Below are 24622 nucleotides of genomic sequence, written 5' to 3' on the forward strand. Positions count from 1 at the left end.
AGACAGTGGTCCAGTAGGCTACTGTGGCAATTTGATTGTAATGTAGGCCTACCAGTGGCCTACCATAAAAAACAATATAGAAAAGGCATCCCTTAACATTTTAACATGGAAATAGCTGTTCTATCATTCAGCCTACAGTAGCAGTCAATGTGTGATGTTCAATGTAGGCCTACATTCCATGAGAATTTTGAACAAAACATGCAGAGCTTGACCTGTTTATCCACTTGTCCTTCAGACAAGCAGGTGACAATGTTTTATGTAAGAAACTACTTTACAAAATACAATGCATTATTACAGAGAATCAGACTAATTATGCTACCCTTTGCATATTGGTAACTTGGCTTATTCAAGCCTGTCTCAAAATACAATACTGCCCCTTTAAGACAAAAAACTCTTAACCTGACTCGCTTTTCCAAGACTTCTAGAAATGTACATGTTTTGTGCTCTTGTTGGAAGCAATCACTCCCCCCATTGCTGACTACAAAAAATATATAACTGGGCTAAGAAGTCACTAACTAGCAAAGGATATGAACAAATGTGCGCATATGACTACTCTCGCTTTGATCTCAAACCAAGCGCATCTACTGACCACTCATGCTTTAAACACAGTCCAGTTGAAATAGCTTGTTAGAAGCTTATGGGTTTGTAGCTTCATCCCCGTAGCGTGCACACCCACAAACACCAATTGATTAATGGACTGCTGAATGCGCACTACCGTTCAAAAGTTTGGGGTCACTTAGAAATGTTCTTGTTTTTTAAAGAAAAGCACATTTTTCTTCCATTTACAATAACATCATTGATCAGAAAGTGTAGAGTGTAGACAGTGTAGACATTGTTAATGTTGTAATTGACTATTGTAGCTGGGAACAGCTGATTTCTAATGGAATATCTACATAGGCGTACAGAGGCCCATTATCAGCAACCATCACTCCTATGTTCCAGTGGCACTTTGTTAGCTAATAAGTTTCTCATTTTAAAGGGCTGATCATTAGAAAACCCTTTTGCAATTGTTAGCACAGCTGAAAATTATTGTTCTGATTAAAGAAGCCATAAAACTGGCCTTTAGACTAGTTGAGTATCTGGAGCATCAGCATTTGTGGGTTCGATTTCAAGCTCAAAATGGCCAGAAACAAAGACCTTCTGAAATTCGTCAGTCTATTCTTGTTCTGAGAAATGAAGGCTATTCCATGCAAGAAATTGTTGAAGATCTCGTACAACGCTGTGTACTGCTCCCTTCACAGAACAGCTCAAACTGTCTCTAACCAGAATAGAAAGAGTGGGAGGCCCCGGTGCACAACTGAGCAAGAGGACCAGTGGCCTACCATCAACATTAGTGTCTAGTTTGAGAAACAGATGCCTCACAAGTCCTCAACTGGCAGCTTCATTAAATAGCATCCGCAAAACACCAGTCTCAAAATCAACAGTGAAGAGGCCACTCTGGGATGCTGGCCTTCTAGGCAGAGTTCCTCTGTCCAGTGTCTGTGTCCCTTTGCCCATCTTAATCTTTTATTTTTATTGGCCAGTCTGAGATATGGCTTTTTCTTTGCAGCTCTGCCTTGAAGGGCAGCATCCCGTAGTCATCTCTTCACTGAGAGATCTGGCTGTAATAAAGAGATTCTCAGCTTTTTTTCCTTCTCTGCTCCAAAAAGCAATTGCTGCAGGCTCTAGTTTTGTCTAATCTTGATTATTGTCCAGGCCTGTGGTCAAGTGCTGCAAGGAAATACCTAGTTAAGCTGCAGCAGACCCAGAACAGAGCGGCACGTTTTGCTCTTCATTGTAATCAGAGGGCTGATATAAATACTATGCATGCCAGTCTCTCTTGGCTAAGAGTTGAGGAGAGACTAACTGCATCGCTGCTTTTTATAAGAAACAATGTGTTGACAATCCCAAATTGTTTGCGTAGTCAACTTACACACAGCTCTGACACACACACTCATCCCACCTTACATTCCACCAGGGGTCTTTTTTACAGTCCCCAAATCCAGAACCAATTCAAGGTGTACTGTATTTTTTAGAGCCCTTATTGCATGGAGCTTCCTTCCATCTCATATTGCTCAAATAATCAGCAAACCTGGTTTCAAAAAACGGATAAAGCAACACCTGTTTTGTGTGGACCCCAGGAAGAGTATTGCTTTTGCAATAACTAATGGGATCCTAATACAATACCAAATGGCAATAGTCTATTTGCATATAGGCCTACTACAGCTCTGATTGGTTATGCCGTACCGGTCTGTGTAGAGTACAGGCTGAGTCTTGCATGTCATTGCAATAGAATCCTGCTCCTGCTCGTTCTGCTGTCTTGCGTAGTTCGTTTTGCATACCAAGTACTGTACGTTGCATTAAAAGTGGCTAATATTGCATCGATTTGATCACAATTCCCACAGTAAAGAGACTGAGTTTCCCCTGTTAGTTAACACTATCAATCTCGTGCTTTTCTGCGCGGGCTGATATTTATTCTGCATGGCAGTCCTGGGGAGATACGCACACTGCTTAGTGGGAACATTGTCTGGGACCATGCTAGTTATTAGGGGGTTGGGACACAATCAAGTTTGGGAAACATTGTCCTAAATGTTCTCTAAATTGGTATGTGGGATTGACTGAATGGTATAACCATTATTGTCAAATGACTTGTTCTCAATGAATTACTAGTTAAGTAAAGAATATTTAGGCTTCTGACTCACTCTCCTTTATGGCTTCATGTCCAGAATCTCCCAGCCCCGGTCCCAGTGAAGACCCGTCTGCATGCAGAGCTATTTGGAGACGCCCTCATGGTACTGGAATTCCTCAAAGCTTTTGGAGAGCTCTTTGACTTGAAGGATGAGTTTCCAGAAGGCATCACACTCGGTGAGAAACACTGGCAAAACCTATTTTTAGTCACCGGTCCTGCACCTTTTAGTTTTATCACCCATGTTTGCTTTTTGAGTATAGTTTGTCAATGCTTGTGTGAAAGTACACTGGTACAGTGACCGTCTGGTTGTGTGTGAAGAGTTTTCTGACTGTGGGGCTCTTGTCTCTGTGTTCCAGAGGTGCTGGAGGAGGCCCTAGTAGGGTCGGACCCTGAGGGGCCGCTGTGTGAGCTGCTCTTCTTCTTCCTGTCGGCCATATTCCAGGCCCTGGCTGAGGAGCAGGAGGAGGTGGCCCGCGACCAGGTGGCTGAGGCGGACGCCAAAGGTAGGGATAGAAACGGACCTCGACAACGCTTGTTTATTATCAACTAGTAAGCCCATTGTGATTGTTCACCAAATAGACTTTGGATGTTATCAATGGTGACATTTCATCCAGGATGTAGGATTGACTGACTTTTAGCATCAGGGTGAAATCTTAGTTTTCATTGAGGGAAATCGTCTTCCTTGTTGGCAGATCTGAGTGAGGCCCTGGATGATGATGCGGACCCCACCCAGTCAGCCATCAGTGCTGTGGCTTCTCTGGCTGCTGCCTGGCCTCAGCTGCACCAAGGTGAGAGAAGGACAACAGTCTTTAATATAGTCAATGTTCATATAACTATTTGAGCATTTTTTTTATTTTGTACTGAGAGCCTGACTACTGCAGTGGCTCCCAAACTGGGAGGGGACAACGATAACTGTCTGGCTTTAAACTTACTCTTGGAAGTTGTAATAGTAGAATGCAGAAAGTGCAATTTCTCAATTGGGTAGTGTATCAGTTCCTCTTGTCTTAGAGCTATTTATAACTTGCCAGAAATGTCCAGATCAACTAGCCCATGTCAGCCTTTGTTTTAGATTTTTTTTAGCCCATAGATAATGTAATTTTTAATTCTGAAATATCACGTGAATACACATTAGACATTGCAAATGTATTGCATGAAAATAAGCTTGAAACATGCAAGATTCTCTCCACCAACAAGAGGGGTGTGAACAGTTTGTTATGAACCGTGTTTGTGCCCATAGAAATAGACATGGCGCGCGCAGGATGTTCCCCAATGCTGTGAGGGGGAGCCGAGTGATAAAGTTTGGGAGCCCCTGCTCTACTGCATATGACTTGGGTCTCCATAGGATGCAGTCTTTAACCTTATAAAGTAGTATAAACAATAACTATACAGTACATGACTCTGTCGGTGTCTGTAGGCTGCAGTCTGAAGCAGTTGGACCTGGACAGCTGTACTCTGTCAGAGATCCTGAGGCTGCACATCCTGGCATCGGGGGCCGACTGTAACTCCGCAAACTCCAAGTTCCGCTACCAGAAACAGGGAGGCTTCGGCTCTACAGACGACCCCTGTGTTGAGCTGAGACTGGCCAACCCGGCTCTGATCAAGAGGCTTTCCTGCACTGCTGTCTATGACCTGCTGCCAGGTGAGACTGAGAGAGACACACCGATTGAAGCCACATGACTTGGGGTAACACTGGAGTGATCGTACAGGGTTAACGCCTTGAGTGTAGCATGAGTTTAATGGATCTGTGATGTTCTGTCCCAGGTGAGAAGCTGAAGATCCTCCATGCGTTGTGTGGTAAGCTGCTGACTCTGGTGTCTACCAGGGACTTCATAGAGGACAGCGCTGACGAGCAGAGACAGGCCAAGCAGGAGCTCAGGGAACTGAAGGCTGAGCAGCACCGCAGAGAGAGGGAGGAGGCTGCCTTCAGAGTCCGCAAGAGGAAGGAGGAGAAGTTGAAAGAACAGGAGATGAAACTGAAAGAGCTGAAAGACAAACATGAGAAGCTGATGGAAGACGAAGGAAGAAATGGCTACATGAAGACGGAAGAGATGAACACCAGCACTGAGAGCCATGGGGAAGAGAAAACCGAGGATGAAGAGGAGCAGACAACCAACAGCAAGACTAAGAAGCGTAAGTAATAGCTTTCAGTCCTCTTAGCCTAGATGTACATACTACTAGCAATTAGAGGTCGACCGATGATTTTAACGCCGGTACCGATTTATTGGAGGAAAAGAAAAAAAAAGCCGATACCGACTAATCGGCCAATTTATTTAAAAAAGAAAAAAATGTAATGTATTTGTAATAATGACAATTACAACAATACTGAATTAACACTTATTTTAACTTAATATAATACATCAATAAAATCAATTTAGCCTCAAGTAGATAATGAAACATGTTCAATTTGGTTTAAATAATGCAAAAACAAAGTTGGAGAAAAACGTAAAAGTGCAATATGTGCTATGTAAGAAAGCTAACGTTTCAGTACCTTGCTCAGAACATGAGAACATATGAAAGCTGGTGGTTCCTTTTAACATGAGTGTTCAATATTCCCAGGTAAGAAGTTTTAGGTTGTAGTTATTATAGGACTATTTCCCTCTATACCATTTGTATTTAATTAACCTTTGACTATTGGATGTTCTTATAGGCACTTTAATATTGCCAGTGTAACAGTATAGCGTCTGTCCCTCTCCCCTCTCCTCGTTCCTCCCTGGGCTCGAACCAGTAACACAACGACCACAGCCACCACATCGAAGCAGTGTTACCCATGCAGAGCAAGGGAAACAACCACCCCAAGGCTCAGAGCGAGTGACGTTTGAAACGCTATTAGCATGCGCTAACTAGCCAGCCATTTTCGGTCACACCAGCCTCATCTCGAGAGTTGATAGGTTTGAAGTCATAAACAGCGCAATGCTTGACGTACAACGAAGAGCTGCTGGCAAAACGCACGAAAGTGCTGTTTGAATGAATGTTTACGCGCCTGCTTCTGCCTACCACCGCTCATTCAGATACTTAGATACTTGTATGCTTGTATGCTCAGTCAGATTATATGCAACGCAGGACACGCTAGATAATATCTTGTAATATCATCAACCATGTGTAGTTAACTAGTGATGATTGATTGTTTTTTATAAGATAAGTTTAATGCTAGCTAGCAACTTACCTTGGCTTACTGCATTTGCGTAACATGCAGTCTCCTTGTGGAGTGCAACGAGAGAGAGGCAGGTCGTTATTGCGTTGGACTAGTCAACTGTAAGGCTGCAAGATTGGATCCCCCGAGCTGACAAGGTGAAAATCTGTCTTTCTGCCCCTGAACGAGGCAGTTAACCCAACGTTCCTAGGCCGTCATTGAAAATAATAATGTGTTCTTAACTGACTTGCCTAGTTAAATAAAGATTAAATAAAGGTGTAAAAAAAAAAACATTTACAAATCGGCAAATCGGACCCCATAAATACAGATTTTACCATTGTTATGAACCTGAAATCGGCCCTAATTAATCGGCCATTCCAATCCTAGAAGGCTTTCATGTAGTGTGACTCGATCAATTGTTGTGGTGAACAGTAAAATTAATGCAAATGTTTTGGAACTGGAATGTTCAACAGTTCTGTGGTCCAGGTCTATATGCTGTTAACTATTTTCCACTCTGGTTAGTCTCATTATTGCCATTCTAACATCGACATTTGATTTCACCCATAGAGAAAGAATGCAATCCCAAGGAGAGGCAGCCTAAAGACGAGCCTAAAGAGGTGAGCCAAGAGGAGCTTGCTCAGCAGCAGCAGAGGGAGAAGGAGCTCCAGGAGAAGATTCAGAAGGCTGCAGCCTGCACCTATATCCTCCCCCTGGGGCGCGACCGCCTCTACCGCCGCTACTGGCTCTTCCCCTCCACACCAGCCCTCTTCGTGGAGGACGACTACTTCGGCCTGACAGAGGACATGTTGGAACCCCAGGAACCAACCCAGGAGCCAGCCAAGGCTGAGGGGATGGAGGTGTCTCCGAACAAGGCCAGAGAACCAGAGGACCTCTCCCAGACAGGCTGTACCCCAGGCCCTGTCTCTAAACCTGTCCTCCCAGCCCTTGTCCAGAGCAGCTCTGCTCCCCCAGTGAACCGTCCTAACCGGTGGGCCTTCTACAGCAGTCCCCAGGAGGTGGAAATGCTGATTGAGGCCCTGAACCCACGGGGCCACAGGGAGAGCAGCTTGAAGGAGGCCCTGGTGCAGGAGAAAGAACGTATTGCGCAGCTCCTCGGTACCGCTGCAGCAGCTGATCGCTACCACCGCACAGGTACTGACTACTACAGTCCACCAGTCTGTAGAGGAGAGGCCTCTGACTATAGCAACTTGATCCAAATGGCCAATCTCTTTCTAACATCAACAGGCTGCGTTTACACAGGCAGCCCAATTCTGATATTTTCCCCCCCTAATGTTTCCTTTGGCCAATCAGATCTGGGAAAGATCAAGTAGCTATCTAGGTAGCTGTTTAGCTTTCTGGCAATTAGTAAGCTAGTTAGCTACCACATGTTCTTCTCAAATTGTCAACAGAGTAGCTAGCAAGGCCAGTCGGGTTTCCAGGAATCTGATTTATATCTGATTTTTAAACCACTACAAATGTAGCTTGAAATATCAGATTCCATGTCCTTTTTGGCTGTTCAGACTGAATGAAAAAAAGAACCCGTTTTGAATCGGATATGCAAAAAATTGGGATTTGAGTCACTTCAAACTGCCAATGTGAACAAGGCTGTAGTTGGAAAAATATCAGAATTGGGCTGCCTGTGTAAACACAGCCCAGTTGTCACTGACTCCATGTGGACTCTGGTCCACTGGTTTGTTTCACTGCACTTCAGCAGAGAATCACTGAATGATTGATTGACTGAATGAGTGAGTGATGGTTTTCAATTCAAGTGTTCCTACTGTATGTTTGGTATATTCACTGTTTTGCCTGTATGTTTTTTTTGTTTGCAGATATTAAAGCAGAGGCTGCTGGTAGCAAAGTGGTCTCGGCCAGGTCCAAGGCTGCCCCTGCTCTACTAGAAGGCACAGCGGCTCCTGCTGAGAAGTTCATGGGCAACAGGCTGAGAGACCTGCTGCTAGATATAGAGGACCGCATCTACCAGGGTACACTGGGTCAAATCAAGGTTAGCAGTAGTGGCGGCTATTCGGCATGATAAATGTCCAATGGGGTGGGGGCAGGGTAGATGTCTGAGGGGGTGACAATGTCATGGGGGTGGGGGGCAGGTACCTAACTTGTAGTGGCTATTCAGCAGGCTGATGGTCTGGGGGTAGAAGCTATTGGTCAATCTGTTCCTTTTAGCCATGATGCGCCTTTACTGCTGTGTCTGAGTGATGGAAGCGGGGAGAACAGGCTATGGCTCGGGTGGCTGAGGTCCCTGATCTTCTTGGCCTTCCTGTGACACCTGGTTTTGTAGGTGTTCTGGAAGGCAGGCAGTGTGCTCCCAATGGTACGTTCGTCTGAGCATACCACCTTCTGTAGTACCCTGTGGTCAGCGGCGGTGTAGTTGCCGTACCAGGCTGTGATGCAGCTGGACAGTATGGTCTCGATGTCTCTCCTGTAGAACACTGAGGTTTTCTTGGGGACAGACCAAATTTCTTCAGCCTCTTGAGGTTAGTGTCGCTGTCGTGCTTTCACCAGTGGCCATGTGGTTTGACGCCCGTTGATGAAGATGGGGGCGTGCCCAGCCTGGTTACTCCTGAAGACCAAAATTCACTCCTTTTTTTGTTTTGCTGACATTGTGGGAGAGGTTGTTTACCGGTCACCACACCGTCAGTGCACACCTCCTGCCTGTAGTATGTCTATGGAATGTCAGGGCGATAGGTGATTTGGAGAGGGTCGAGTGTGTTGAGGAGGTGATGTAGTCTGACTAGCCTCTCGAAGCACTACATGATGACGGAGGTGATGGCTACGGGTCGGTAATAGTTCAGTTGCTTTCCTTTTCTTGGGCATAGGGATGATGGTGGACATCTTGAAGCAGGTGCGGATAACGGCCTGAGTTTGAGAGATTGTAAATGTCGGAAAACACAACAGGTAGCTGGTCTGCATGTGCTCTGAGGGTGCGGTTAGGGATGTCGTTAGGGCTCGCAGCCTTGCGATGTTTAACAAGCATGTAGTCCTCAGGGGACTCTCCTCTGCAGCTCAGTCGTGAAGCGTGAGGAAAAAGGTGTTTAGCTCGTGTGGTATGGGCGGCTTTGGTATCCGCAACTTGACTGGCTTTCTTTTTGTAATCCGTGATCAAAAAAGGCCCTGCCACATATACATCAATGCATTTTTTTACGAGTCTGGTGACTGAGTCTGCATATTTATTGATGTTCTCCCCATAGGTGACCTGGAACATATTCCATGTGATCAAAACATCCATGGATAATGGATTCTGGTTGGTCAGACCAGCACTGTGCAGACCTGACCACCAGAACTTCCCTCTTGAGTCTTTGTTTTTACTTGGTATGGAGCAAAATTATGTAATGGACTTGCTTCCATTCAGCCACAAGAGCATTACTGAGGTTGGGCACTGATGTTTGGCAATTAGGCCTGGCTCGCAGTCGGTGTTCCAATTCATCCCAAAGATGTTCGATGGGGTTGAGGTCAGAGCTCTGTGCGGGCCAGTCAAGTTCTTCCACACCGATCTCGACAAACAATTTCCGTATGGACCTCGCTTTGTGCACAGGTGCATTGTCTTGCTGAAACAGGAAAGGGCCTTTTCCAAACTGTTGCCACAAAATTGGAAGCACAGAGTTGTATAAAATGTCATTGTATGCTGTAGCGTTAAGATTTCCCTTCACTGGAACTAAGGGGCCCAGCCCAAACCATGAAAAACAGCCCCAGACCATTATTCCTCTTCCACCAAACTTTACAGTTGGCACTATGTATTTGGGCAGGTAGTGTTCTCCTGGCATCCTCCAAACCCATATTTGTCTGTCGGACTGCCAGACGGTGAAGCGTGATTCATCACTCCAGAGAACCCGTTTCTACTGCTCCAGAGTCTAATTGAGGCAAGCTTTACACCACTACAGCCGACGCTTGGCATTGCGCATGGTGATATTAGGCTTGTGTGCGGCTGCTCTGCCATGGAAACCCGTTTCATGAAGCTCCCAATGAACAGTTCTTGTACTGACGTTGCTTTCAGGCAGTTTGGAACTTGGTAGTGAGTGTTGCAACAGATGACAGACCATTTTTATGCATTTCAGAACTTGGCGTTTCCGTTCTGAGCTTGTGTGGCCTACCACTTTGCGGCTGAGCCGTTGTTGCTCCTAGGTGTTTCCACTTCACAATAACAGTACTTCTACGTTCAAAGTTACTGACCTCTTCAGTAAGGCCATTCTACTGCCAATGTTTGTCTATAGAGATTGCATGGCTGTGCTCTATTCTCTACACCTGTAAGCAACGGGTGTGGCTGAAATAACCAAATCCAGTAATTTGAAGGGGTGACCACATACTTTTGTGTATAAACGTGAAGTGTTGGTCCCATGTTTCATGAGCTGAAATAAAAGATCTCAGAAATGTTGCATACACACACAAAGATTATTTCTCTCAAATTTTGTGCACAAATTTGTTTACATCCCTGTTAGTGAGCATTTCAACTTTGCCAAGATAATCCATCCACCTGACTGGTGTGGTATATCAAGAAGCTGATGAAACAGCATGATCATTACACAGGTGCACCTTCAAATCAAATGTATTTTATATAGCCCTTCGTACATCAGCTGATATCTCAAAGTGCTGTACATTAACCCAGCCTAAAACCCCAAACAGCAAGCAATGCAGGTGTAGAAGCACGGTGGCTAGGAAAAACTCCTTAGAAAGGCCAAAACCTAGGAAGAAACCTAGAGAGGAACCAGGCTATGTGGGGTGGCCAGTCCTCTTCTGGCTGTGCCGGGTGGAGATTATAACAGAACATGGCCAAGATGTTCAAATGTTCATAAATGACCAGCATGGTCCAATAATAATAAGGCAGAACAGTTGAAACTGGAGCAGCAGCACGGCCAGGTGGACTGGGGACAGCAAGGAGTCATCATGTCAGGTAGTCCTGGGGCATGGTCCTAGGGCTCAGGTCCTCCGAGAAAGAGAGAAAGAGAGCACACTTAAATTCACACAGGACACCGAATAGGACAGGAGAAGTACTCCAGATATAACAAACTGACCCTAGCCCCCCGACACAAACTACTGCAGCATAAATACTGGAGGCTGAGACAGGAGGGGTCAGGAGACACTGTGGCCCCATCCGAGGACACCCCCGGACAGGGCCAAACAGGAAGGAAGCACCTTGTGCTGGGGACAATAAAAGGCCACTATAAAATGTGCAATTTGTCACTTAACACAATGCCACAGATGTCTCAAGTTTTGAGGGAGCCTGCCGGAATGTCTACCAGAGCTGTTGCCAGAGAATTGCATATGAATTATTTCTATTTTATTTACCATAAGCCTCCTCAACATCGCTTGAGAGAATTCGATAGTATGTCCAACTGACCTCACAACTGCAGACCACATGTATGGTGTTGTGTGGGTGAGCTGTTTGCTGATGTCAACGTTGTGAAGAGCGTGCCCCATGGCGGTGGTGGGGTAATGGTAGGGGCATGCATAAGCTACAGACAAACAACAAAATTGCATTTTATCGATGGTAATTTGAATGCACAGAAATACTATGACGAGATCCTGAGGCCGATTTTGTTTTAAGGTATCTGTGACCAACAGATGCATATCTTTTTTCCCAGTCATGTGAAATCCATAGAATAAATTCGAAAGAATTTATTTAAATTGACTGATATCCTTATATGAAGTGGAACTTTTGTAATTGGTGTATGTTGCGTTTATACTTTTGTTGAAGTCCCCCATAACAATGAATGCTGCCTCCCGGGTATGTGGTCTCCAGCTTGTTCAGGGTCCAATGAAGATATTTTTATATATTTTTGGTGTCTGCTTGGGGCTGGATATACACAGCTGTGGCGATAATCACTGAGATTACTATCGGGAGGTAAAAAGGACGAAATTTGATGACCCTGTATTCCAAGTCGGGTGAGCAGAAATTCCTGTACATTTCCCCCGTCACACCCGTTGTTATTGGTCATAAAGTAGAGCCCTTCCATCTTTGTTCTTGCCAGAGAGCCCTCTTCCTATCCTCTTAATGAACTGTAAAACCCCCTGTGTATAATCTGTATGTGTACCATGGTGCAAAGGGGCATTTTTATGGTACACTGGCTCTGGTTGGTCAATAGTTCTTTCTCTGATTAATTGCTTTATTTCACAAAGTAATACCGCTGCACCATCGAGACCATCCTGACCAGTTGCTTCACCGCCTGGTATGGCAACTGCTCGGCATCTGACAAAAAGGCGCGACACATGGTAGGGCGTACGGCCCATTACATCACTGGGGCCAAGCTTCCTGCCATCCAGGACCTATATACTAGGTGGTGTCAGAGGAAGGCCAGAAAATTTGTCCAGTCACCCAAGTCATAGTTCTCTCTGCTACTGCATGGTAAGCGATACCGAAGCGCAAAGTCTAGGTCCAAAAGGCTTCTTAACAGCTTCTACCCCCAAGCCAGGAGACTGCTGAACAATTAATGAAATGGCCACCATTTACATTGACACCCCCCCCCCACCCCTTGTTTTACACTGCTGCTACTCGCTGTTTATTAACTATGCATAGTCACTTTACCCCTACCTACATGTACAAATGACCTCGACTAACCCGTACCCCATGCACATTGACTCTGTACCGGTACCTCCTGTATATAGCCTCGTTATTGTTACTTTTTTATAATTTTTTACTTTATTGGACTGCATTGTTGGTTAAGGGCTTGTAATTAAGCATTTCAAGGTAAGGTCTACACCAAATTTGATATGAGATGCAGCAAAAAAATCAGTTCTTCATTGTTAGTAATGATTAGGTATTTACACGGTATTTGACGACAAAATGAATGAGCTGTTATGAGGGACTTATATACAGTGGTAGGCAGAGTTATGAATTGAATCGGAATGCTTTCCAATTTTCCTCCCAAACTTGGAAAATGAACATGTAATTTTCAGGAAATGAAAACATTGGTGACTATTTGATGACATCTCTGGTTGGTCATGTATTGTAGGTGATGGAGAGGAGTGAGTGGAGGAAAGCACTGGAGGAAGGCCACTATGAACTACTGAGCCCAGAGTTGAAGGAGAATGGTTTTGGGAAAGGAGAGAACGGTGACGTGGAGAAAATGGACATCAATTTTAACGTGAAAAAAGACGGGTAAATGCTGTACATCCACCACATTATGGTCTGAATTATGTACTACTGTCTCAAATTGTGCACCAAGAGGTTAACTAGATATAATTAATGGTTATATTGATGAGTTGTCCTTATGTCTGATAAAAAGACAGCTAATATATCCTTAAATGAGTTAGATGTTTTTTCATACTATATATTTTATCTGCAAAGTACACTATACAGTACATTCGGAAAGTATTCAGACCCCTTGACTTTTTAGTTTTTTACATTACAGCCTTATTCTAAAAGTAATTATTTGTTTTTTTCCATCAATCTACACACAATACCCAATAATGGCAAAGCAAAAAAAGATTTTTAGACATTTTTTGCAATTTATAAATGCACTGAAATATCACATTTGCATTAGTATTCAGACCCTTTACTCAGTACTTTGTTTATGCACCTTGGGCAGCAATTACAGCCTCGAGTCTTCTTGGGTATGACGCTACAAGCTTGTCACACCTATGTTGGAGGGGGGAGGGGGTTCTCCCATTCTTATCTGCAGATCCTCTCAAGCTCTGTCAGGTTGGATGGGGAGCGTCGCTGCACAGCTATTTTAAGGTCTCCAGAGATGTTAGATCAGGATGCACTGGAGCGCAATTTCGAGTCTGATAGTGAAGGGTCTGAATACTTACGTAAATTAGATATTTATATTTTTTATCCCCCTTTTTCTTCCAAATTTCGTGATTACAATCTTGTCGCAACTCACCAACGGGCTCAAGAGAGGCAACGGTTGAGACATACGTCCCCCGAAACATGACCCGCCGTGCTTCTTAACACCCGCTCGCTTATCCCGAAATCCAGCTGCACCAAACACAGTTCAACTGACGACTGAATTCAGCCTGCAGGCTCCCGGCCCATCACAATGAGTCACTAGAGCACAATGAGCGAAGTAAAGCCCCCCTGGCCAAACCCTCCCCTAACCCAGACGGTGCTGTGCCAATCGTGCGCCGCCCTTTGGGACTCCTGGTCATGGCCGTTTGTGACACAGCTTGGGATCGAACACCAGGCTGTTGTGACACCGATGTAGTGCCTTAGACCTCTGCACCACACAATAAATTAACAATGTCTGAACTGGTTTTCGCTTTGTCATTATGTGGTATTGTGTAGATTGAGGGAAAAAAACATTTAACAGGTTGTAAGGTAACACAATGTAGAAAAGGTCTAGGTGTCTGAATTCTATCCAAATGTACTGTATTAAAAAAAGTATGTGGACACCCCTTCAAGTTAGTGGATTCGGCAATTTTAGCCACACTTGTTGCTGAAAGGTGTGTAAAATCAAGCACACAGCCATGCAATCTCCATAGACAAACATTGGCAGTAGAATGGTCTTACTGAGCTCAACGACTTTCAACGTGGCACCATCATAGGATTCCATCTTTCCAACAAGTCAAATTTCTGCCCTCATGGAGCCTCCCCTGTCAACTGTAAGTGCTGTTATTGTGGCTCACGCTTAACAATCTGACAGTTAAATGGACTAATCTGGGTTTGGCGGATGCCAGGAGAACGCTACTTGCCCCAATGCGTAGTGCGAACTGTAGACTTTGGAGGAATACTTGCCCGGGGCTGTTTTTCATGGTTTGGGCTAGGTTCCTTTGTTCCCGTGAAGGGAAATCTTAACGCTACAGCATGCAATGACATTATAGACACTTCTGTGCTTCCAACTTTGTGGCAACAGTTTAGGAAAGGACCTTTCCTGTTTCAGCATGACAATTCCCCTACGCACAACACAAGGCCCATAGAGATATGGTTTGTCAAGATTGGTGTGGAAGAACTTGCTGGCCTGCACAAAGCCCTGACCTCAACCCCATCAAACACCTTTGGGATGAATTGGAAAGCAGACTGCGAGCCAGGCCTAATCGCCCAACATCAGTGCCCGACCTCACTAATCTCTTGTGACTGAATGCTTCGTGGACTTGCTTCCAATGTTCCGACATCTAGTGGAAAGCCTTCCCAGAAGAGTGGAGGCTGTTATAGCATCAAAGGGGGAGACCAACTCCATATTAATGCCCATGATTTTGGAATGAGATGTTTGACGAGCAGGTGTCCACGTACTTTTCTTCATGTAGTGTATATATTTTATTGACTCCCAGAGACGAGAAAGCATAGGATCAGTAAAAAAGCATGTGCAGGTTGAATATTTCATTGGGCAGGTTCCAGGAGCTGAAGGGAGAGACCAAGAGGTTAGCTAGATAGAAATATGGTTACAGTGAGTTAATTAAGAAAAGGCATAGGTACCAGACAAGTAAAAATGTGATGTTGAACTTGTTTTTCATATGGTTTGAATAAAGAAGCTCATGTCCTCAAATGGCAACAGCTGGTTCAATAAGAGTTCCAAATTCCACATAGCTTTCTGTATTTTCTTTACTCATTATTTCATCCCCACTGTATCTTTGACACCCAGAGGAAGATCTTTGTTGACACCCAGAGGACACCCACAGTTGAACAGTCTCTCTGTCTGCTCCATGTTCCAGTTTACAGGTGTCATTGTTCAGGATACAGGAGCTAAAGGGGGAGAGTATGACTGCTGCCTCCAGCCCCAGTACCCCTCAGCTGGTCAACAACACAGTCCACTACCTGGCTCAGGCCCTGGCCCACATCCAACAGGGCATCGAGAGGAAGTTCCTCAAGGCTCCACTGGGTAGGCCAGCAAAACTCACAGAACTTTCTGTAGAGAAGCGGTATTGTCCTTATTGCATCCTATTCCCTTTAAAGTGCACTACTTTTGACCGGAGCCCATAGAGAATAGGGTGCCATTTTGGGCACAGTGTGCATTGTATTAACTTTGAGCTGCAGATTAAGGCATTTCCTGGATTAAAAAATGTAAATTGAGAATCTCTATTAAAATGCTGTTTAGGTCAAGCTTTTGGTCACCGAGACCTTTAATCAGAGCATCTCATAACAGACCATAACTGCCAGACTGGCAGGGAATAAGTGCCACCTGTGATTTAATGTCTGCTCAGACCTGTATGTTTCACACACTAAACTGGTCATTAAAAATGTCCATGCTTATTACATTTTAGTGTTTAGAGCTGTTAATGATATGTTTGATGTTCAAATGTATCTTGTGGATGGTCATGGCAAACCAGTGCCTCATCTTATGTTGTCCCCTCAACAGGAGATGAAGACTCTAAGAAGGACCAGAAGGCAAAGAAGAGAGACAAGAAGAAAGATGAGGATCAAAACAGTGAAGGTAAGTTTGATAGCAAGCAAGGAAGGCAAAATCAGCACTGGATTATATCTATACACACATACATACACACCCAGTACCAAGGTTTATTTTTACTATTTTCTACATTGTAGAGTAATAGTGATGATATCAAAATATCAAAACTATGAAATAACACGTGGTAACCAAAAAAAGTGTTAAACAAATCAAAATATATTTATTTGAGATTCTTCAAAGTTGCCACCCTTTGCCTTGACAGCGTTGCATACTCTTAGCATTCTCTCAACTAGCTTCATGAGGTAGTCACCTGGAATGCATTTCATTTAACAGGTGTGCCTGGTTAAAAGTAAATTTGTGGAGTTTCTTACCTTTTAATGCGTTTGAGCCAATCAGTTGCGTTGTGACAAGGTATGGGTGGTATACAGAAGAGAGACCTATTTGTTTAAAAGACCAAGTCCATATTATGGCAAGAACAGCTCAAATAAGCAAAGAGAAACAACAGTCCATCATTACTTTTAGACATGAAGACTGTAGGGAAAGCATTACAGGTGAAGCTGATTGAGAGAATACCAAGAGTGCAAAGCTGCAATCAAGGCTACTTTGCAGAATCTCAAACATAAAATATTTGTTTTTTGGTTACTGTATGATTCCATAGGTGTTATTTCACAGTTTTGATGTCTTCACTATTATTCTACAATGTAGAAAATAGTAAAAATGAAGAAACCCTTGAATGAGTATGTCAACTTGACTGGTACTGTAAAAGTATCTTAATGATACCAATCTGAAATAAGATAACAATAAAATATGTACAAAACATTAGGAACACCTTTCTAATATTGAGTTGCACCCCATTTTGCCCTCAGAAAAGCCTAAATTTGTCAGGGCATGGACTCTACAAGGTGGCGAAAGCGTACCACAGGGATGCTGGCCTATGTTGACTCCAATCCAGGCTCGATCACAACCAGCCGTGATTGGTTATTCCATAGGGCGGCTCAAAATTGGCTGAGCGTCGTCCGGGTTTGGCTGGTATAGGCCATCATTGTAAATAAGAATTTGTTTTTAACTGACTATATATATATTTTATGCTTCCTGTGGGTGGTGTACCATTCTTGATACACAAGGGAAACTGTTGGAAATGGGAAAACCCAGCAGCGATGTAGTTCTTAACGCACTCAAACCGGTGTGCCTGGCATCTACTACCATACTCCGTTTGTCTTGCTTATTCACCTTCTGAATGGAGCACGTACACAACCCATTTGTCAATTGTCTAAAGGCTTAAATCCTTATTTTTACCTGTCTCCTCCCCGTCATCTTCACTGAGTTTGAAGAGGATTTAACAAGTGACATCAATAAGGGATCATAGCTTTCACCTGGACAGTCTGTCATGGAAAGAGCCGGTGTTCCTAATGTTTTGTACACTCAGTGTGGGTTGGTGTATAATTGCATGCTGCTGTTCTGACTATGTTTGTCTCCCGTCCCCTCAGGTGGCTTTGCCAGTGGTCGGGTGGTGAAGACTGTTGACTTGTGTTGTAGATGATGGCGAGGAATGGAGGACTGCTCCATCTTTTGATATGTCTGAATGTATGTTTCTGCCCCTCAGGAGGTAGTGACAGTGGTCGGGTGGTGAAGACTGTTGACTTGTGTTGTAGATGATGGCGAGGAATGGAGGACTGCTCCATCCTATGATATGTCTGAATGTATGTTTCTGCCCCTCAGGAGGTAGTGACAGTGGTCGGGTGGTGAAGACTGTTGACTTGTGTTGTAGATGATGGCGAGGAATGGAGGACTGCTCCATCCTATGATATGTCTGAATGTATGTTTCTGCCCCTCAGGAGGTAGTGACAGTGGTCGGGTGGTGAAGACTGTTGACTTGTGTTGTAGATGATGGCGAGGAATGGAGGACTGCTCCATCCTATGATATGTCTGAATGTATGTTTCTGCCCCTCAGGAGGTAGTGACAGTGGTCGGGTGGTGAAGACGGTCCAGGAGCGTTGGAGGGAGTCTCTGCTGGGCTGTTCCAGCCTGTCTCAGGTCTTCCTCCACCTCTCCACCCTGGAGCGCAGTGTCATCTGGGCCAAGTCTCTGCTCAACGCCCGTTGTAAGGTCTGTCGCAGGAAGGGAGATGCAGAAAACATGCTGCTGTGTGACAGTTGCGACAGAGGACACCACATCCACTGTGTCCGCCCCAAACTCAAGGTAGGCTGGATGATGATTTTCTTCACACATGGCCTAAAGGGTTGGATCAAATCAAATCAAATTTATTTATATAGCCCTTCGTACATCAGCTGATATCTCAAAGTGCTGTACAGAAACCCAGCCTAAAACCCCAAACAGCAAGCAATGCAGGTGTAGAAGCACGGTGGCTAGGAAAAACTCCCTAGAAAGGCCAAAATCTAGGAAGAAACCTAGAGAGGAACCAGGCTATGTGGGGTGGCCAGTCCTCTTCTGGCTGTGCCGGGTGGAGATTATAACAGAACATGGCCAAGATGTTCAAATGTTCATAAATGACCAGCATGGTCGAATAATAATAAGGCAGAACAGTTGAAACTGGAGCAGCAGCACAGCCAGGTGGACTGGGGACAGCAAGGAGTCATCATGTCAGGTAGTCCTGGGGCATGGTCCTAGGGCTCAGGTCCTCCGAGAGAGAGAAAGAGAGAAGGAGAGAATTAGAGAACGCACACTTAGATTCACACAGGACACCGAATAGGACAGGAGAAGTACTCCAGATATAACAAACTGACCCTAGCCCCCCGACAAATAAACTACTGCAGCATAAATACTGGAGGCTGAGACAGGAGGGGTCAGGAGACACTGTGGCCCACTCCGAGGACACCCCCGGACAGGGCCAAACAGGAAGGATATAACCCCACCCACTTTGCCAAAGCACAGCCCCCACACCACTAGAGGGATATCTTCAACCACCAACTTACCATCCTGAGACAAGGCTGAGTATAGCCCACAAAGACCTGGATGACGTCAACCTTAGTGCTATGGTGCTTAGGTACCCATAAAACATTTTGATATGATGGTATCAACCAGTTCTGCTTTTTTTTTGTTTAAAAAAAAAAAAAAATGGACAGCTAGCGTGAACTAGCATGCTACAGGAAGGACGAGGGGAATCATGGCAAAATATATTTTGGATCCTTTAATTTTTTTTGTAGCATTTTCCTCTGTTGGAGCTGTGGCATGAATGAGGTTGGTGTCTGACTGTAGCGTGATGGGTTGTACAGTTATGAAGGGGCCAGCTGCAGAGCATGCAACTCTGCTGTCCCCAGAACTAGATAATATTCAATGGTTTGCATCTTCCTCTCTTATTCAGCCTAGGCTATATATTGTAGGTATATATAGGTAGCTATGGAAAGGGCCCTACTCTACACATTTCTTTCTTAAGATTGGCTCAGGTGTACTTAATGTTGTCATTTTTCTAATTAGATTTTTCCATTTCGATATTGTTTAGTTAATTTCACTTGTTGCCTGAAATGTCATTCAAAATCAAGCTGTGCTAGCGAATCGCCTATAGAGACAGACTTTCACAATTGTTCCATTTTGAAAGCTGCAACTTTAGGATGTTAAACACTTTATTAGAATAGCCTATTTGGGAAATACTCTTCATAACTTGTCTTAATGCATTGGAAGGCTAACTAACTTATTTATTTTCATATTTTGTAGAACTAGAATTGTGGCAATACCATTATTCCAAATAAAAAAATTGATGATTCTAATAGCAATAGCATAGACTAACATTAGACATCAGTATATTTATTAAGTAATCACTTTTTTTTTGTTCTTACCTCTTCAGTGGCCACAATCTCAGTGGTGAGCTCACTGTATGTCTGCCGGTGTAGGGCATGGTCTAGGTGAGACAGGGACTTGGAACCTTGGATCCAGTGCAGTAGATCTATGAAGGTAGTCCTGTAAATTAGGGGGTTATCTGGGGTTCAGGTCCTCTCTAATGGCAGCCTTGACATCTCAAGTGATGGTGCTGTCTTCCTCACTTGGGGCCATGAATTGTAGAATCCTTGTTTTCAGAGGTAGGATCAAAATCAAATTTTATTGGTCACTTACACATGGTTAGCAGATGTTAATTTGAGTGTAGCGAAATGCTTGTGCTTCTAGTTCCGACCGTGCAGTAATATCTAACAATTTCACAACTACCTTGCACACACTAGTGTGAAGGAATGAATAAGAAAATGTACATATAAATATATAGATGAGCGGTGGCCGTGCGGCATAGGCAAGATGCAGTAGATGGTATAGAGTACAGTATATACATATGAGATGAGTAATGTAGGGTATGTAAACATCAAGTTGCATTGTTTAAAGTGACTAGTGATACATTTATTACATCCCATTTTTAATATTAAGTGGCTAGAGAGTTGAGTCAGTATGTTGGCAGCAGCCACTCAATGTTAGTGAAGGCTGTTTTTAACAGTCTGATGGCCTTGAGATAGAAGCTGTTTTTCAGTCTTTCGGTCCCATCTTTGATGCACCTGTACTGACCTCGCCTTCTGGATGATAGCGGGGTGAACAGGCAGTGGCTCAGTATGGTTGTTGTCCTTGATGATCTTTTTGGCCTTCCTGTGACATCGGGTGGTGTAGGTGTCCTGGAGGGCAGGTAGTTTTCCCCCGGTGATGCGTTGTGCAGACCTCACTCCCCTCTGGAGAGCCTTACGGTTGTGGGCGGAGCAGTTGCCGTACCAGGCGGTGATACAGCCCCCTGGATACTCTCGATTGTGCATCTGTAAAAGTTTGTATTCGGAGACACATTTCTTCAGCCTTCTGAGGTTGAAGAGACGCTGTTGCGCCTTCACCACGCTGTCTGTGTGGGTGGACCATTTCAGTTTGTCTGTGATGTGTACGCCGAGGAACTTAACTTACTACCCTCTCCACTACTGCCCCATCGATGTGGATAGGGGGGTGCTCCCTCTGCTGTTTCCTGAAGTCCACGATCATCTCGTTTTGTTGACGTTGAGTGTGAGGTTATTTTCCTGACACCACACTCCGAGGGCCCTCACCCCCTCCCTGTAGGCTGTCTCGTCGTTGTTGGTAATCAAGCCTACCACTGTAGTGTCGTCTGCTAACTTGATGATTGAGTTGGAGGTGTGCATGGCCACGCAGTCGTGGGGGAACAGGGAGTACAGGAGGGGGCTGAGTGTTGAGGATCAGCGGGGTGGAGATCTTGTTTCCTACCCTCACCACCTAGGGGCAGCCCGTCAGGAAGTCCAGGACCCAGTTGCACAGGGCGGGGTCGAGACCCAGGGTCTCGAGCTTAATGACGAGTTTGGATAGTACTATGGTGGATAAATTCTGAGCTGTAATCGATGAACAGCATTCTTATATAGGTATTCCTCTTGTCCAGGTGGGTTAGGGCAGTGTGATTGCGCTGTCTGTGGACCTATTGGGGTGGGTCTAGGGTGTCAGGTAGGGTGGAGAAGATATGATCCTTGACTAGGGTCTCAAAGCAGTTCATGATGACGGAAGTGAGGGCTACGGGATGATAGTCGTTTAGCTCCGTTACTGTTAAGGGAATTTGTATCAATAATGACTATGTATACATTTCAATCAGGACTGACGAATCAGAATACTATTATATTACTGTATATGTATGAATTTTCTTTATAATCCTAGTACTGAATATATTGTGTGTAAATATAATCAAGAATTAGAACAATGACTGTCTGTTCCTTGGTAGAAATGAATGAACTTATAGCCAGGCTGGCTAGAAGGCTTATCTACACAGGCAGACCTTGGCTCGGTCGTAAATTATCTAAATTAGGATAGACGATGTGGAAGGCTTGAACTATAAAGCCTTTGTACCAGTGTCAAGAAGAGACGTCAGCGTTTTCTAACTGTTCCGTCATTTTTTTGTTTATAACCTGTGGTAAAAAGGATCATGGGCAGTACTCTCGAGAATAAACGCTGCTGGTTGATTTTAAAAACTGGTCTCTGTCCATTTTATACAAATAAGAGTCTTACAAATTCTTATGAATTGGCAGTGTTTAATTTTAATTGGGTATTAAAACAGGAATTTAATTCCTGTAACAATTACCTTAGCTTTTTTGGGAACAGGAACAATGGTGGCCCTCCTGAAGCATGTGGGAACAGCAGACTGGGATAGGGATTGATTGAATATGTCCGTAAACACACCAGCCAGCTGGTCTGCGCATGCTAGGGATTCTGTATAGGCCGGCAGCCTTGCGAGGGTTAACACGTTTAAATGTTTGACTCACATTGGCCACAGAGGAGGAGAGCCCGCTGGTTTTGGTCGGTGGCACTGTATTGTCCTCAAAGCGAGCAAAGAAGTTTAATTTGTCTGGCACTTCAGTTCCTAGCGAGAGGGTGTTATCCACGGCAGGGGGCATAGTGACTGCAAAGAGGTCTACCCTCTCCCCAAACAATGTAGACATCCTCATCTTTTTGAAAAATAATTTGAAGTTATAAGCTCAGGTCTGCAAGACGTCGGTGTCCTCGACGGGCTGGTTTTCTTTGTGTAATCCGTGATTGACTGTAGACCCTGCCACATACGTCTCATGTCTGAGCCGTTGAATTGCGACTCTACTTTGTCCCTATACTGACGCTTAGCTTGTTTGATTGCCTTGCAGAGGGAATAGCTACACTGTTTGTATTCGGTCATGTTTCCAGTCACCTTGTCATGATTAAAATCAGTGGTTCGCGCTTTCAGTTTTGCGCGAATGCTGCCATCAATCCACGGTTTCTGGTTGGGAAAGGTTATAATAGTCACCGTGGGAACAACATCACCGATGCACTTGCTAATAAACTCGCTCATCGAATCAGCGTATACATCAATATTGTTGTCTGATGCTTTCCGGAACATTTCCCAGTCCACGTGATCGAAGCAATCTTGAAGTGTGGAATCCGATTGGTCGGACAAGCGTTGAACTGACCTGAGCAGGTCCTGTTTTACTTTCTGTCTAGGCTGGGAGCAACAAAATGGAGTCGTGGTCAGATTTGCCGAATGGAGGGCAAGTTTTTTTTTCTTATGTGTCATAGAAGTTAGAGTAGCAATGATCCAGAATGCTGCCAGCCCAGGTCGCGCATTCGATATGCTGATAAAATTTAGGGAGCCTTGTTTTCAGATTAGCTTTGTTAAAATCCCCAGCTACAATAAATGCAGCCTCAGGATATATGGTTTACATAGAATCAAATAAAGTTCTTTCAGGACGGTCGGTGTTTGCTTGGGGGGGGATATACACGGCTGTGATTATAATCTGAGAAAATTCTCTTGGTAGATAATGCGGCCGGCATTTGATTGTATGGAATTCTATTTCAAGTGAACAATAGGACTTGAGTTCCTTTGTTATGATCACATCACAATGCGTTAATCATAAGGCATACACCCCCACCTTCTTACCAGAAAGATGTTTGTTTCTGTTGGTGCAATGTGTGAAGAAACCGAGTGGCTGTACCGACTAACGTATCCAGTGATTCATGTTTCCATGAAACAGTGTTACAATCGCTGATGTCTCTGTGGAAGACAACCCTTGCTCGAATTTTGTCTGCTTTGTTGTCAAGAGACTGGACATTGGCGAGTAGTATACTCGGGAGTGGTGAGCGATGTGCATGTCTGCGGCGCTGTGGTTTTGGGTCACCTACTGGGATCCGCTCCATTGTTCTGGGTGCTGGTCCGAACAGAGGATCCGCTTCGGGAAAGTCGTATTCCTGGTCGTAATGTTGGTAAGTTAATGTTACTCTTATATCCAATAGTTCTTCCGGGCTGTATGTAATAAGACTTAAGATTTCCTGGGGTAGCAATGTAAGAAATAATACATTTAAAAAAACAAAATACTGCACAGTTTCCTAAGAACTCGAAGCGACCATCTCTGTTGGCGCCATCTTGCAATTTACAGATGGTGCAGTTTCAGTGCTCAGCCGGGTTTAACTGTTGAGGCGTTTGAGCACCTGGAGGACGACCTCTGTCACTTTTCACGTCATCATCAGACAAGGTGACGGTGTCTTAATTTTTTCAGTGTCTTGTCTGTCAGTGCAGAGTATTCAACTGCCTGCTGCTCAAGATAGCTCTCCAACATGTCATAATTGGAGTTCCATGTTGTTGTGACATGGTGTATGAGCTTGTGGGTCGGTAGCTGTAATATTTCTGTCTTGGTATTAAGCACATGAGTGGCGGCTGTGCTTCGGTGGAAAAAGGAAACCGAAGCACACGGTCCATCTGGTTACATGCGATTCCCCTTTGAGATGCTAAATTGATCACAAGTGCAAAGCAAGCTATCTGTGGCCCCAGCCTCTATCACTGCATTTACTTGGTTCTGGCATTATCTGTGGTGGTTGGGTTATTGCTATTGGGCCTCTAGCTTCCACTCTGCTACTGCTCCTAGCAGTACCTGCGCCAGATTTGTCACTCTCATAGAGTAGGCGTGTCTGTAGCACCGGACTTCGCATCTCCCACTCCTCTGTGGAGTAGTCACAGTCATGTAGCTTTCTGTTACCCTGGAGGTCCACTCCTCTGTGGTGTAGTGAGCAGTCACAGTCATGTAGCTTTCTGTTACCCTGGAG

The 24622-nt window shown here is 44.5% G+C and overlaps 1 protein-coding gene across 3 annotated transcripts in view; it reads left to right on the forward strand.

The window, feature by feature from the left end:
* LOC139375046 (bromodomain adjacent to zinc finger domain, 1A) overlaps window positions 1-24622 on the forward strand; it is a 51110-nt gene that overhangs the window by 13262 nt on the left and 13226 nt on the right. For all 3 annotated transcript variants that reach the window (XM_071116423.1, XM_071116425.1, XM_071116426.1), the window contains 11 exons: window positions 2706-2844; window positions 3025-3171; window positions 3361-3456; window positions 4083-4307; window positions 4430-4798; window positions 6366-6950; window positions 7628-7800; window positions 12758-12903; window positions 15396-15562; window positions 16040-16114; window positions 18039-18286. In XM_071116423.1, the coding sequence (XP_070972524.1) occupies window positions 2706-2844; window positions 3025-3171; window positions 3361-3456; window positions 4083-4307; window positions 4430-4798; window positions 6366-6950; window positions 7628-7800; window positions 12758-12903; window positions 15396-15562; window positions 16040-16114; window positions 18039-18286 (2370 nt within the window). The remainder of the gene's footprint in view (window positions 1-2705; window positions 2845-3024; window positions 3172-3360; window positions 3457-4082; window positions 4308-4429; window positions 4799-6365; window positions 6951-7627; window positions 7801-12757; window positions 12904-15395; window positions 15563-16039; window positions 16115-18038; window positions 18287-24622) is intronic.

The sequence above is a fragment of the Oncorhynchus clarkii genome, chromosome 19, assembly GCF_045791955.1.
Source record: "Oncorhynchus clarkii lewisi isolate Uvic-CL-2024 chromosome 19, UVic_Ocla_1.0, whole genome shotgun sequence".
NCBI lineage: Eukaryota > Metazoa > Chordata > Actinopteri > Salmoniformes > Salmonidae > Oncorhynchus > Oncorhynchus clarkii.